At 35.6% G+C, this 16,849-nt stretch overlaps 1 protein-coding gene across 1 annotated transcript in view; it reads left to right on the top strand.

Moving 5' to 3' along the window:
• Positions 1-16,849, top strand: part of TFAP2D (transcription factor AP-2 delta) — a 55,826-nt gene that overhangs the window by 26,429 nt on the left and 12,548 nt on the right. The window contains exons 5-6 of the mRNA XM_077903698.1: positions 2,255-2,396; positions 8,355-8,468. Of these exons, the coding sequence (XP_077759824.1) occupies positions 2,255-2,396; positions 8,355-8,468 (256 nt within the window). The remainder of the gene's footprint in view (positions 1-2,254; positions 2,397-8,354; positions 8,469-16,849) is intronic.

Raw genomic sequence — 16,849 nt, 5'->3', positions numbered from 1 at the left:
TGATCCTAAAACTTCTATTTTTCTTAAACTTGTTGACTCTAAGATACCTGCTGTACAGGATTTAACTACAGACTTGTCATCCTTACTGAATATCATGTGTGTTGTAATTCGCAGATTCATTCATTCATTCATTCTTGGGCCCCCACACACAAAGCTTTTGTGTCATAATACACATATTTAAACTACATATCAGAGTGTCTTCACTTGCCACTTCTTTTGATGTAGCATTGCTATACATCCAGTAACAATGTTACATTGCAAGCAAGAGAAAGCAGTAAACAGAACTAAGGGAAGGAAGGATCTGGCTGTCAGTGTAAATGTAAATAGCAGCTGTTCCATTCAAACTGTTTTAAAAACTACCGCCCGGTGAGAGCTTTGCATATAATGGGCCAGAATCAGGTTTTAGCATAAAATTTAAGAGACATGCTGCCACCCTCCTGTTTGCACTGCTTCACTTGTCCCACTCCTGCATAAGCAGTGGAGGATAAATATATATAATAGTCTATGAAAATGTTATCCAAATATCCCTTTCTGTGACAATATTGCAATATGCAGATATATCAATATACACAACTCCACATGCTGTACAAAGATGACACTGTGGATGGATTATTGTGTTAGTGGCAAGATACTTGTAAGTCCTAAGATCACATGAGCTTATCCTCTATCACATGCTGTGGCCACTGTTTCCGACTTTATATCTCAAGTTTGAAATGTCTTGAATTATCTCCCTTCTGTCATTTTTCTAGCAAAAGTGATCATATAGATGGCATTACAATGTCTTACAATCTTTGTGCCATTTTTCTGCCAAATATGCATGGATTTTCTTTCCTAATAAGTTAGGGGGATAAACTGCTGGTAATAAGCACTTTAAAAATATTTCTTCTACATTGCAGCTTTATCTAAAACTGTGGCCCTTCAATAACTATCAATACCCAAACTAATATAGAGACCCTCTCCATGTAGTTATGTCAAGTTCCTATTTAGAAGGGATGACAAACAATCTGTTTCCTACCACGTGAATATGAAGTCTTAACTAAAAACCTGCCACTGCTTTGAAACGGGGGTGGGGGAGGTGGAAATCATGATTGGTAATTCACAAAACATTATCTAATTCCCCATGATCACCGCCTTCTTCCCCTTTGAACTTTTGGAAAACATTTTATCTGTAACACTCATTTGATACTTATAGTACAATAGCTTTTGTTATATATAATATCAACATAATGTCAGTAAACATGAACTGATGGTAGTGTTCATATAGGAGGCAATATAAATTATAAAATGCTACTGAGGTGTTTTTCCTATCATTATGGGTATGATCATCATTGTCCTGGAAACACAGAGGGCCCTTTTATATCCTTCATCACTCCTCCATAGCACAGCACCTTGAGCAAAGGAGGTGCTCAGTATATGTGCAGTGAAAGCTTGCTTTTTTTTTTTTAAGTTTTGATACTCAGGTGAAATTTGGGTTGAGCTTTAAAATCACTGTTGTTTTCGAGTTTGAAATACATTGCGAAACCTTACTTTGCCGATAGGCCATTTTTACCTTTTTTCTTACAAATTTACTCAGGTTTAAGATTTTTGTGAAAGACCAAAAGTTATTTATGATATTATTATCCTTAAAAAGCATTCTGTTTTTAATAATGTACATAAGAAGCATTGTGCAGTGTGCTGAAAGGTACTGAAGCCTGCCAGAAAGCCAGACAATGCTGGTACTATAATCACACAATATAGTGTCCTTGGCAATATAATGGTACAAAATTGATAAAATATATTTATCTCCCCTTTCCAAAGTGTTCCAGGTTCTTTGAAAAGTTACTTGGACCCTTTGTCAGTATTTTGATAGATCTCATGGGAAAGATATCTGAATATTTCAGATGCACTAAGATTGAACAACAACAGAATGGCAAGCTGTGGAGCTTTCTCCCTAAGACATTAATGTGTAGGATCTGAGAAGCCAAACTGGTATAATGGTCAGAGACTCTAGGGAAGTCAAAACTCCTAGAACCTTCCTGTTTTCCCCATCAGCCTTTCACAAACCTCCGCTTGCTAAGTAGCTTCCCTGTTTCTGTTTCTCCTCTTCCTACGCCATACCCCACCCCAAAAGTCCTTTCCCTGGGATTATTTAGAATAAATAGGAAAAATAATCCATCTGACCACAAGGAGGAATGAGGCTGGAGGAAAACATAAAGTGTTACTCTTACTGAGTTTAGACATTTGTGAAAAACTGACTTTTATTGTCTGCCAACAGGGGAAGCTTTACACTTGGCTCGGGATTTTGGCTACACTTGTGAAACAGAGTTTCCAGCCAAAGCTGTAGGAGAACATCTTGCCAGACAACATATGGAACAGAAAGAACAGACAGCAAGAAAAAAGATGATCCTAGCGACCAAGTAAGCAGAATGGGAAGTCTCTATATGCCTTCTCTCAGTTTTTCCTTTTTTTTTTTTTTTTGAGTGAGGGAAACAGTCTAGAAGGTACCAGTTCTATAAAGCAGGGGTTCTCATACTTCAGCAGTTAGATGTATTACACATGGACATCCCACCACCCCCAGCCTTGCACCCATAGCAAGATTTACAAACTGCCTTTATTTAGTGATGGGTCCATCTTTGACACTGATAATGGTTTTTGGAAAACGCTCCAGAATATGCAGGAATTCTTAAGAGAACAGTATGTTTAGGAAATGTAGATTCCAGGCAAATGTGTCATTAGCTGCTATATGATTTGGTCTAAACCACTCAGTGCACCTTAATACATGAAGGTGAAGATCTCAAATGAATACACTATGAATATTTGGAGAATATGACAAAGAGGACCCAGATGTGTGAGGCATAACATGGAGATCTCTGTGCCCAAGGATTGCCATCAGTGCCCCCATTTTTTCTGATGTACAATTAAACAAATGATCCCTATCCTGCTCCACCTGCAGTGGTGATACTGTTGAAAAGAAAAGGTATCATATATGAAAAAGCTTCTGAAAAGTGTAAACAGTCCAAAGTCCAACAAAAATGTGAATTAAAATAATGACAGAGATGACATAGTAATGGGGAAGCTTGGGTAAGTTGAGTTCATCTTTCCTCAAACTTGGAAGTTCTTTGATAGGGAATGGAAGAACTACTATTTATTGTGTGAAAACCCAACAAAACAGTAAATATGGCTGTAAGTCATGGTCAAAGTTTTAGAGAAAAATCTTTCAGGCTGTAACTAATTCATACTCTCTTCTCTTTATTAAAAAAAGCTATGCTACATAATGGACTATTAATAATCTTACCTAATTTCTGAACTGTATGTTCAGATTTTAGAACTCATAGTCCCAGGTGGGTTAACTTATCATTTCTAAATTAGTTTCTTATTTGGAGAAAACTTTTAGACAGAATAACAGAATAAAGTAGATAGTGTTAAAGTCATTGTTTCTTAGAAACTGATAGAAAATGACTTCACATGTTGGCTAAAATTTAAATGGGCTCAATGCATAAAAAAATGCAGTATTTCTCCTACCAACTTTTAATGTCACATAGGTTTTTTTTTGTTTGCTTGATTTTACAAGTTTAAGAGTTTAAATGGAATACCTGCCACCCAAGAGGCTTGCCCAAGGTATTAAATCCTTTATTTGGGATCTGTGCTACTTGTGGCTGGCACTGCTTGGGTTTAGGACATATTTGTGTATTTCTCTTCTGAGAGTGAGAGTAACTTAGATGATTCATCTTCCCCAAAAGAGAAGGAAAACAAAAGGTGGTGGCAAAAAGAGACAAAGAGTAAAACAAGGAAATAAAGGGAGAAGGAACAGAAGACAAAGAAAAATGAAGACAGCTAGAGAAAAAAATTAGAAGGCAGGTATAAAATGTGGACTTAAGATTTTGAGATAGGTCTTATTCTGTGCAAGTTCCTGCAAACGTGCTAGCAGAAAGAGCTGAAACTGGATGTTTTGTGTGGCTTATCTCCTGGGGGAATCTTAACTTCTGTTTTGCTTCAACTCATGCCCTCTTCCAAGGGAAGACCCAGAGAGGTTTTCATTAGTAATATTTCAGTTTCTCCAGGAAGAACCGAAAGTACAGATAGCCAGTCTGAATCCTTAATATAATCTTGGAAGAAGTAAAAAGACATATTATACAGATCCAGAGAAAGATACAATGCTAGAAGTTAGGTAGTATCCTCCAGCTGTTCCCAAAACATAGTTTCCTTCTAGCTGGCAGGAGTATATAGATTTTGCCAATATGTGTACCCACATGACACCTGAATGACACTGTTATCCCCAGATACAAATTATCCGAGAGAAAACACCTTTATATTTTCTATCTCAAAATTAGTTGTTCGTAGTTTCATTGTGCATATTCTAAAACTTTCACTCCCTAACCCAGAGAAATCCTTCTTCTTATCATCCTTTCCTGAGAAGGGTTCCATAGCTGCTTACCTCTACCCCACAGCAATGCCACCACTAACATTCGAACCTTCGGAACACAAATACCCATTTTCTTGAGAGTTCCCATAACTCTGTTTAAATGTCTGTGCATTCAAACTGATGTGGAAATTTTGTTTTCATAGAAGTCCAATGTTAGCAGAACTTGAGGGGATTAAGAGAAGTACTTCCATATTTGTCAAAGTTATGCTGAGATGTCTATTTTAGAGTAGTGGATTCAACTCGGGAGTAGTATTTTCCTTCTACCTAGGATCCAAATAATGTCTATTTTTAGATGATATTTGGGACTTCGGTTTCATAAAATATTACAAGAACATGTACTTTTCTTTGATCCCTCTGCCCATAGCTGGACATTTGCAAACTATTAAATAATCAAGAATTGAGTTCACTGATTCCAATTACCTTATTTTGTAGAAGGGTAAAGAGGTCAAAGCATCTAGAAATTAGAAGACAGCCTGTATAATTTTTTTTATCTTTTTGGTTGCTTATATCCATCCCATCTTCTTATTAAACAATGTGAGACAAGAATGAAAGACTATGTAGTCATAGTAAGTATATACAAGACAAGTAGTCATCAATATAACTGGGGATGTGTAGGAATAGCATGCCTTTCCCGCAACATATGAACGGATCTAACATGTGTTCTGAACAGTTTCTAATTTTCTAATAGCAAAGCATCAGATATTTTTAATTAAAATGCTCAACGTTGAAATTAGCTTACATGGATACTCATTACATTTCTAGTTCGTTCACCTTTGTTCACAAGACTGTGACAATTGCATCAAAAATACATATGAAATTCATAACCTTTGGATGAGAGATCCAATAACTGACTTCCATTGTTGGATTGATTTACATGTTTCTTTTTTACCTCTATGAATAACAGATTCAATTGTATTTAGTTATGTTGCCAATTATATAATTAAACGAAAGGCCCATTGACTAAGGGCCTAGCCTCCTAATTCTTCCTACTTTCTTGTGTTTTGTTGATTAACCAAATATCTTGGTGTAATTAAACAATTACATGGGAGGGACAGAAACTGAATTAGACCATTTTTGAATTCTGAAAATGTACTAGACAAAACATTTGATTCATGGAAAACACATTTAAACTTCTTCATTGAATTTAGAACTAAATATGCTTAATATTTGATCTGTATTAGGGTAAAGCAGAATTGTTAACAAGTTTTAATTGTCATCATAACAATAATTGTCAAAAGGAGAAACACAAAACCTGAAATTCAGACATCAGCTTAAAAATTATGTCCTTAAGGACAATGACGTAAGTGATAAAGTTAGAATTTATGATTCACTGAAGATCATCTTGTGTTACATAATTCATAATGTGACATTTTGTTTTGAGAAATGAGTATTTCTTATTGTGGCTTTATAAATAAAATTTTAAATAAGGATGAAACTAGTCATAAAAATAATAACTCCGTAACTGTCATAATGAGATGATGATCATAATCGCCTAAGGGGAGTCTACAAAATTGTCATCTGTTTTTAAGTCGAGAAGCTGTCCTAAGTCAGTGAGTTAAGAGCAGCAGAATCAAATAGCAGAGGTTAAGAATTCTGGAACTTTTCCTGGTACAGCTTCCTGTGTGGTGTAGCTAAATTGCTTAGCATGAGTTAAATATTTCCACACTTTGCCTTTTCCTCATTTCTTCATCAGATTTAAGTTTATTATAACCTGCTGTATAACTGCTGTTTATGCAGTAAGGAAGTTTATTTACCAGCTTATAAATTAATTTATTCAATTATCCAAATCACTCCTCTGTCATACTATGAGAAGTAAGCAATGTTTGAACCTTTATTTGAATTTTTAAATATATTTTAATCTGATATATTAAAAGATTCATCTTTAAATAGCTCCGATATTTTTTCTGTAATAATAGATTATATTGATGGTCTACCACATAGTAATTTATGTCACCAGTCTAAAAAATGATTAGCATGAGTCTGGATTTAAAATTTATTTAGAAATTTCCCAAGAAAGTAAAGATAACAGTATATCTAACTCTATTAAAAACATAAAGAATAACAGATAATGATGTCCTACCAAATGACATCATTAGATGCCACCAACTGGCATCAAATAATTAGTTCAAATTTCTATTCATCTATTGAAACATAGTCAATACACCTGAAAGTCAGTCAACTAAGCCTAACTCAGAACAGAAAAAGTGACAAATTAAGATCAAATTTTCTCAATGAAAATATACACATGTAATTGTTTAAAAGCATGCATTTAGATGCTATATCTCAGAGACTCAACTAAAACATTAGCTAGAATATATAGAGAATCCTGTTTGATTTAGAGCAGGTAAGGGCTATCTCTTGCGGAGGTTTTTTTTTGGGGGGGGTTAGTTTTTTCTCTCTTAATGACCCACTTTTACTCCCAATTGTGTTCACAATGAAAAAGACAAATTCTATGAAATCACACAATATGAAAGTAACACTGGCGATAAACCTGAGGATTATTGCTAAAAAAAAAAAAATCACAAATGATCTTCAGAAGAAATTTTAGGCACCTAATAGTAAAACTCCACTGACTTTAACTCAGTGATAAATTATTTGTGCTTCAAGATATTTTGTCACTTTTTGGTAATTATTTGTTTGTTTGTTTTTTTATTTTTTTTATTTTTTATTTTTGATAATTATTTGTTAATCACACAAATGCTTTGGAGAGTACTTAGTGGCTGGGTTCATGAAGTGACATTCACTTGGAATAATTTGACTCTTTTGTACTTGTCTTTGGCTACATTGATAATTACAGGTGGGGCTAATGATTAGATTTTTATGACTACTATCTATTGTAAATCCAGGCCAAAAAAAACCTAATCACTATCACATTATCCCTTGAATATGGAGCAACCTCATGGTAGATGATGTATTCTTTTGAGCAATTCCTTACCTGTCTTTTACTTCATTCTTTAATTACTGTATTAATCTAGTGTTTCATTGTTGTTTTCAAACAAAAATTATTTTCTTCATAGGCTTTGCTTCTTTAGAATTATATCATTTAGACTATATATCACAAAGGCTTTACTGCTTTTCAAACTATACAGTAATGTGGTAATTAAAACTGACCAGAAATCACAATTATTTAATATAAGAAAACCAGCAGAAAAATACTCTTTAGAGTACCTTCTGCAAGTAACCATATTATATGGGACATAACAATCACATTTTGTGAGGCTAAGGGGCTGAACTGTGATAAATGATTGTGTACTTTTTTAAAAAGCTTTTATTTATTTATCATGAGAAACACAGAGAGAGAGAGAGAGAGAGGCAGAGACACAGGCAGAGGGAGAAGCAGGCCCCATGCAGGGAGCCTGATTGGGACTCAATTCCGGGACTCCAGGATCATGCCCTGGGCTGAAGGCGGTGCTGATTATGTACTTTAAATATTAAAATTCAGTTCACAAGAGTCTAAATTATAATGAAATGCTGGTAAGCAGGATTTTCCAAAGTCTACTTGAGTCATGGCTCTGAAAGAAGTCTGTAACTTGATTTAAACTTTTTATAAATGTGATATCCCCTCCAAAAATCATATTTTAATTTTTTAAAAAGCAATGATTAAGTGTGATCCTTTCATATAGATCTTTTCTTATGCTGAGGTTAATTTATGAATATTCACCTTAAAAATGATCATTGGTTTTGTCAGTGCTCATGGGATGTTAATCACTTCAAAAGTATTACAGCCATCCTATAGTGCTTGGGAGCAAAGATGCCATTGTGAACTTCATCTGTATTTTGTAGATGGAACTTTGGAGGTTGCCTTATGAAAGTTTATCTAGTCCTCTTATTTTATTTATCTACCCATCTATTCCTCTTTTAAATGACAAAACAAACCTTTGGTAAATATCATGGGATGAAATTAAAGCCCTGTGTTAAGAGTTCAACTTCAATGATGAATCTTTCATTTTAGACAAATTTGTAAAGAATTCCAAGACCTGTTGAGCCAAGATAGATCACCACTGGGATCTTCCAGACCCACTCCAATTCTAGACCTTGACATCCAGAGACACTTAACACATTTCAGGTAAGACTGGTTTTCCAATTCCCTCAGACTCTCTTTTAAATTCTTAAACCATCTTTATCAACCCAGACATTTTTGTATTCCTATTGCAGTTACGTTTAGCGATATCGCTTCTATATTCAGATAGTGACTGACTAAATCTTTTGAAACTGCAAACACCTAAGATCAAATTATAAAAATAATGCAGGGAGCATTTTAGATCAGAAAATTTGGTATCTTTGTGCAATTTTCAGGAAATTGTGACTTTGATAGTGAACACTATTATTTCAAGTAATGGCACTTTTGAATCAGGATTCTGAAATCATTTAAATACTTCTTTATCTTGGTGAGGCACATTGTTGAATGAACCGATGACATGACACAAATTAATGGGATATTACACACTGATTTTACAGGGGTATGTTAATAATTTCTGCCCAACTGGAAACTGAAAATGGTTCTTAAATTAGACCACACAAGTATATTTTAAAGCTCCTAGAATGTGTTAGTGAAAGCATACTTAAAATTTTATTTTCTGAGAAGCTTTGAAAAGTAATAGAATTTTTTTCTAGTTAATTTATGCCCTAGATGTAACATTGAAAGGAACAAGATAATTACTCAAGTAATTTCCAGTTTTAAAGCTCTAAAATTCTAATGCCTTATATGATATTTCTCATCAGTGTAAAAAATATTTTATCCTCTTTTAATTATCATCATTTAGTTTAAAAAGCAGTGTTAAGCAGGGGTCCCTGAGTGGCTCAGGTCTTGATCTCATCAGGGTTTTGAGTTCAAGCCCTGCATTGTGGTCCACACTGGCTATAGAGCCTACTTAAATTTAAACAAAGCAAACAAACATAAACAATGCTAAACAAAGACTATTCCACATTACATTTTTTAATGTTTTTAGTACCTCTCACTGATTACAATGCTGTTGAGGAGGATACTCCATTATATAAAATAATGGATATTTAAATGAGTTGGAATTTTATCTGCAACATCAGAGACTTTTAAATAGAGTATTTTATTTTGCATATGCCACAAGGCTCTTCAAGATGTAATAGATCCATCTTAGAAGACTAAACTTGAGGTTTAACTTCTAAAAATGTACCAGATGTACCAAAAATATATCTCACAGAACTTTTCTCCTCCCACTCAATTGGGTTAGTGAAAGTGAATGGAATAAAACTGGTAGAAATTACAATGCCCAGAAGTTAAGAGGAAAAGGCTTTGGAGCCAGTAAAACCATCTTCAAATCCAGACCCTCATACATGTGAGCTGAGTTGTCTTGGGGTAACATGCATTCTTTCCAACCTTTGATTTCCCTAGCTTTAAAAGGAATAAGAACTCTTCCATTATATGGTGGTAGTGAGCTAAAATGAGATAATGAGTATAAGTGTGCCAGGCTGGCTCAGTCAGTAGAGCATATGACCCCCCCCCCTTTTTTTTTAAATTTATTCATGAGAAATAGAAAGAGAGAGAGGCAGAGACACAGACAGAGGGAGAAGCAGGCTCCCTGCAGGAAGCCTGATGCAGGACTCAATCCCAGGACTCCAGGATCATGCCCCTAGCCGAAGGCAGACACTCAACCACTGAGCCACCCAGGCGTCCCAAGAGCATGTGACTCTTGATCTTGGGGTCTTGAGTTCAAGCCCCACATTGGGCATAGAGATTACATTAAATAAGGGCAGCCAGGGTGGCTCAGTGGTTTAGCGCCTGCCTTCGGCCCACGGTGTGATCCTGGAGACCCGGGATCGAGTCCCACATCAAGCTCCCTGCAATGGAGCCTGCTTCTCCCTCTGCCTGTGTCTCTGCCTCTCTTTCTCTGTTCTTCTCATGAATAAATAAATAAAATCTTTAAAAAAAAGAGAGATTACATTAAGTAAGTAAATAAATGAAAAATAAAATGAGATAATGAATATAAAGTAAGGCTTCAGTGAATGATTGTTAACCCCACCACCAATTCATGTTTAGAAGGTATGGTTTGCTCCACTGTCATATCTGTACAAATATTTTTTGTATTTTTGTATACACACTAAAAATATAATTTTTATAGATGTCTTAATTCAGGACTTAATAATTTGTATATAAATTCAAATCTTGATTTAAGGAAGTTTGTTAAGTTACAAATATACTCTAAGGAAGAATTTACCGTAAAACATAGAGAATTCAGGTTTTATATCATAGCTACCAGGTTATTTCCATTTACAGGTGCCACAGCCTTCATCAGTGAGCTTTCCCTTTTTTCAGGATCAAAACAAAATACAGCATCAATGTGTAAACTGAATATTAGTGACAGTATGAAATAAATAGGCAAACTGTTTGTTTGCTCAGCATAGGCACAATCTGTTAATTTGTTGATGCTTTAGTTAGTTGCCAAATTAATGCCACAGAACTCCTCAGAGAAAACTTTCACTTCTAAACTTGAGCTGAATGTTTCCTTCCTGGGCTTTATTTGCTCTTATTTACCTCCCCACCATGCAGAATATGGTAGGTAATAAGCTAGTTTGGTATTGCCCAGAGAAGAGCTAAATATATTGAAAATTACTCCCCCCATCCTCAATGAAAAAAAGTGATCATATTTTAGGTGTAAAACTCTCAAGATTATGTATGGCTGCAGGTCCTCAATCACAACAATTTGAAATACACAACTATACCTTAAAACAATTTAACACTACATGGTATATCTATGTTTAAAAGTATCACCTATATGATTTTGGTATCATTATTTATATAGTAATATATGTGCATAAATGTAATATATTATTGTTATAAATGTTATGTATTAAGTACTTTGACATCAGAAAGTTATGATTTCCTATTTGTTATGCCTTTTTAATATTTTCCAGATTTTTTACTTTGCTTTAACTATATTCCAGATTACTTATTTTGATGAGTTGTTCTAATTTCATAATAGAAGATAGTAGGATATTAGAAATCACTTAACTTAGGGCAGCCCAGGTGGCTCAGTGGTTTAGCGCCGCCTTCAGTCCAGGGCGTGATCCTGGAGACCCAGGATCGAGTCCCACATTGGGCTCCCTGAATGGAGCCTGCTTCTCTCTCTGCCTCTGTGCTTTGTGTGTGTGTGTGTGTGTGTGTGTGTGTGTGTGTGTGTGTGTCTCATGAATAAATAAATAAAAATGTTTTAAAAAAAAGAAATCACTTAACTTAAATTCACTTTATAGCAAACTTCCTATTGTGATCTCCTATTATTGTGATAAAAAGCACTTAAATGTAAAATTTACCATCTTAACCATTTTTTTTCTTAACCATTTTAAATGTACAGTTTAGCAGCATTAAGTAAATCTCCCAGACATTTTCATTTTGCAAATCTGAAACTCTATAATCTTTAAACAACTCCCCTTTTTCCCCTTCTCCCCCTCCCCCTAACCCATGGCAGCTACTATTCTACTTTCTGTCTTTATGATTTTGACTACTCGAGATGCCTCAAAGAAGTGGAATCATACAGCATGTCTTTTTTGTGACTAGCTTGTTTCACTTAGTATAATGTTCTCAAAGTTCATCTGTGTTGTAGCATATGTCATAATTTCCTTCCTTTTAAAAACTGAATAATATTTCATTGTATATATATGCCACATTTGCTTATCTATTCATTCATTAATGGATATTTGGGTTACCTCTACCTCTTGGCTGTTGTGAATAGTACTGCTATGAAAATGGGTATGCAAATATCTCTTTGAGATCTTGCTTTCAATTCTCTTGGATATATACCCAGAAGTAGAATTACTATATTATAGAGTGATTCTTTTTAATTTTTTGAGAAATTGTCATAGACTTATAACATATGAAAGAGATTTTTATAATAGAGGATTAAGCAGAGTAGAGGTAATTTCCTGGGGTAACTAGGAAATGCTTTCATCTTTCTATCTTATAGTACTTGGCACATGGTATATAACCAATAAATATGTTAATTGTTTTTCATAGCGGCTGCACCATTTACATTCCCACCAACAACAGTACACAGGGTTTTAATTCCCTCACATCTATGCTAACACTTTTTACTGCTTCTGTTTTTGTCTTTGATAGCAGCTATTCTAATGGGTATGAGGTGATATCTCATTGTGGTTTTGATTTGTATTTCCCTAGTGATGAATGATGTGAAGCATATTTGCATAAACCTGTTGACTGCTTCTATGTAATTTTTGGAGAAAGTCTATTCAAGTCCTTTACCCATTTTTAATCTGGTTATTTACTTTTTTGTGGTTGAGTTTTATTTTTATTTTGTTCAACTTGCCTTTTTTTTAACTTTTTGTTGTTGTTGTTCAGAAATTTTGATGTTGTTCAACTTGCCTTTTTTTTTTTTTTTAACTTTTGTTCCTATGCTTTTGGTGTCATATGCACGAAATCCTTGCCAAATCCAAAGCCATGAAGCTTTCCTCCTGTTTTCTTCTAAGAGTTTATAGTTGTAGGTTTTATGTTTAGGTCCTTGATGCATTTTGTATTGATTTTTTGTACAGAAGATAAGGTAGTGTCCAACTTCATTTTTCTGCATGTCTTAAACTATATCCTTTTAAACAAAAGATACATGGTTGACATTTCCAATTAAAACCCAAATTGAAGTCTCCTGATGTAGACCGAGTTTAAATGTATGTCTTTTTTTTTCTTTTACTGTGTATTTATTAAAAGAAGCCTCAATAGAATAGTTTAATAGGACAGTAAAGGTCAGCTTCCTGCCTGACCTTGAAAAAGACTTTATACTTTTTAAGTGTTGCCCTTAAACCTGGTTTCACAGCAAAATCTCTCTTGGAGCTTTTTTAAAAATCTCCAGGACAGGAGTACACTGTAAAAGATTTAATTTAATAGGTCAAGTCTAGCATTGGACTTGGGCATCTGTGTTATTTGCAGAACTCTTAAGTTGATCCTGATAGTTAGACAGCCTTAAGAACCACAGCCATAGTATGTTCCTAGACTATTAGCTTTTTTTTTAACTTTGGAAGAAAAACAATTCTAATTCATTTTTAAGGTGACACTGAGAATTATATAAAGTTCTGTCTTGTATACTAATGTGTTAAAAGGATTCTACATTTATTATTCAGCTAATAATCTGGGTAAAAACATGTCAGCATGGAATGTGCCTCTTTCATAATTTCCTGACAGCAGTACCTTTAATTTTGATAGAAGCATAAGCTCAAGAGAAAAATGAGTTAGAAAGGAAGCATAACACATTTGACTTTGAAAACAGTACATTGGCAGAGTCTGATTTTCTACTGTTTTTGCTGAGTTCTGGCTGGGAGAGAGGTAAGGAGACAATGTGATTGAATAGACATAGAGAATGCTCTAATTAGTAACATCAACTTTTGCTATTATTTTACTTGGTCACAATATCCCTCCCAATGCAGACTACTTGAATTACACCTTACTGGGTGTGTGATTTGGTACTTTGAGGACTATGGGTTACTTTCAGCCCATTGAATATGCCCAGGTAAAGCTAGGGAATGATATGACCTCATAAAGCACAGATAATTACTTTCAGTTTTCTGTGGTAGTTGACATAGCAGTGTGCTCCGGGAAACTATAGCAGTGACCCTTCTCACAATCCATAACCTGGAAAGCTGCTTGTATCCATCAAAATGACAGGAGTCAGGTTTATTCATTATTTATAATTTACTGGGATCCCTGAGTGGCGCAGCGGTTTGGCGCCTGCCTTTGGCCCGGGGCGCGATCCTGGAGACCCGGGATCGAATCCCATGTCGGGCTCCCGGTGCATGGAGCCTGCTTCTCCCTCTGCCTGTGTCTCTGCCTCTCTCTCTCTGTGACTATCATAAACAAACAAACAAAAAAATTTATAATTTACTGAGTACCATCAAAAGTGTAGAGGACACAGCAGACACTACAACACCTACTGGAAGGGGTACAGAATTGATTGAAATCTGCAGAAGACCCGCAGATACAATTCCCAGGAACAATGGTGGCAATTAGACCAAGGTGGCATGGGGCCTCGCAGACAGGATAGCCTCAGCTCACACAGAAACCCAGGTGCCTAATTTTCTGCAATATTAGGAATTCCCCTCTTTGCAATCTCAGGAAATCTTAGCAACTTTTCCCTTCTTGTTCTCTTACATTCCCATAATCACCTTGAATCTGAAATAAAGCAAAAGTATGTCTGACAACATAAATAAGAGAAGGGAGTTAGACTATCTTTAATGCTCAGGGGCAGGAAAACACCCTATCAGAAAAACGAGGAAGTTTTCTTTCTCAGCCTCCACCTTAGGATCCTGAAATGTTCTTGTTTTTTTGTTGTTTTTTCTTTTTCTTTTTTTTTATTTATGATAGTCACACACAGAGAGAGAGAGGCAGAGACATAGGCAGAGGGAGAAGCAGGCTCCATACACTGGGAGCCCGACGTGGGATTCGATCCCGGGTCTCCAGGATCGCGCCCTGGGCCAAAGGCAGGCACCAAACCGCTGCGCCACCCAGGGATCCCAGTTCTTGTTTCTTGCATTTTAATGTGGTAATGTCAGTGGTGCAAAGATTGGGAATAAAAAATTGTCCCATACTTTAGGAACTTGCAATGTGGAGGAAAATTATTTACAAAAACTTAAGAAAGGGGATCCCTGGGTGGCTCAGTGGTTTGGCGCCTGCCTTTGGCCCAGGGCGCGATCCTGGAGTCCTGGGATCGAGTCCCGCGTCGGGCTCCTGGCACGGAGCCTGCTTCTCCCTCTGCCTCTCTCTTTCTCTCTCTCTCTCTGTCTATCGTGAATAAATAAATAAAATCTTTAAAAAAAAAAACTTAAGAAAATATGAGAGTTTGTAATAAAGGATTAAGCACAATGCAGGTAATTACCTAGGATAATTAGGAAAGGCGTTTATCTATTTATCCATAGTACCTAGCACATAGTATGTACCCAATAAATATATTAATGAATGGATTATGTTAATATCTCTGTGAGGTCTGGGGTGTATTCTCCACTGGGTTTTTCCCAAGGCCATGATGTTTTAATTGAACCATGGGCTAGGGAAGTGAAATGATTGATATATTTAATTCTGTTTCAGTCAAAAAGTGAATTGACATCAACCTTTTTAGAAATAGACCCTCTTACTCCCCCCATAATTCCTGGAAATAAGAAATGTATAGGCACTTCTCAGATATCTGTACATTTGCTGGTGATTACATCTTCTTCATTGATTCTCAATGTTGGAAAGCCCCTTACATTTCCTACTTTCCTTCAACATTTGGATCTTCTTTTCCAGCATCCTTGTCAGGTTGTCACCCATTCCAGGCTTAAAATTCTTCAATAATAGACTGCTCTTTTATTGCCTAGACATCTCTTCTATCTCCAACAACGCTATTTGAAATGCCTTCCTTCCACTGAGGCAACATCTATCTCCCTAATGTCCCACTCTTTGGGGGCCTTCCACAGTCAGTTTAATTCTGTTTCCCTCCCAATTTCTAAAGACAGTTCTGGTGTCTGAGTTTTCTCTTGCTGGGCGAGTCATCCCCCTTTTCTTTAGTGTTCCACATATGACATGAATTCCAGTCAACTCAACTACTACCTTCGGAGTGCTGTATGCTCAGCAACACACTCAGGAGCGCATGTGTGTCTCTACTTGAATGTGACATGTTTGGTTTTCTCCAAGGAGCCTAACGTGTGTGTAGGTTTTGTTTTTTGTTTTTATTTTTCTCATTTTGGGGGAATGGGAAAGTGGTAGGGAAGGTAATCATCAGTGGATAATTTTATTAATCCTGTGAAAGCATTCTTGAGTGTCAGAAGAGAAAGGAAGAAATGTCAATTAAATTTCTAATCTCAAAAGAAAACATCATGAAATAAATTATACAACAAGGCTTAGCATTTAAGAAATAAGATTATAAGCTTCCTTCAGGATGTTATGCCAATTCAAGAGGACTTCTAGGACCATTTTGTTTAAGAATATTCAAAATAATGGGCCTGAATTGTGAAGGAAAAAAATCCGATATTTCCCACTTCAGCTCCTTTATTAGGGTTGAAATTAAACTTTAAAATTTAAACTTCAAAAACTGAGTGCCATTCCCAGGTGCATAGAAAAACATACCTGTAAATGGTCAGGTTTTATTCACTAGTTAAATACAGAGTTTCTATTTACATAAGAGTAAAAATAGTCTCCCTTGAAGCAAAATTTTCACTAGTAAAAATTAGACTAAACATAAAACAGGCAACAGTTTTCACTCCCTTAGCAGATAAGTGGAACCATGATGAATTTCCTTTATGAATCTACATTAAATTTAGTTACGTTCATTTAACATTAAGCAAGATATTGGAGAATTAAATCAGTTGCCAATATTTATAGTACTTCACAAGTTGCATGGCACAAAACCAAATGCTGCAGGAGGTACATATATGAAAGCATTCCTTGAAGGTCACTTGGTGATATTTTAATGGATTTTTAGGTGCAGCACATAGGAGACTAGT

This window comes from Canis aureus, chromosome 7 (assembly GCF_053574225.1).
Source record: "Canis aureus isolate CA01 chromosome 7, VMU_Caureus_v.1.0, whole genome shotgun sequence".
Lineage (NCBI taxonomy): Eukaryota > Metazoa > Chordata > Mammalia > Carnivora > Canidae > Canis > Canis aureus.
Note: the sequence above shows the minus strand (reverse complement) of the source record. Positions and strands in the feature narration are given on the sequence as shown.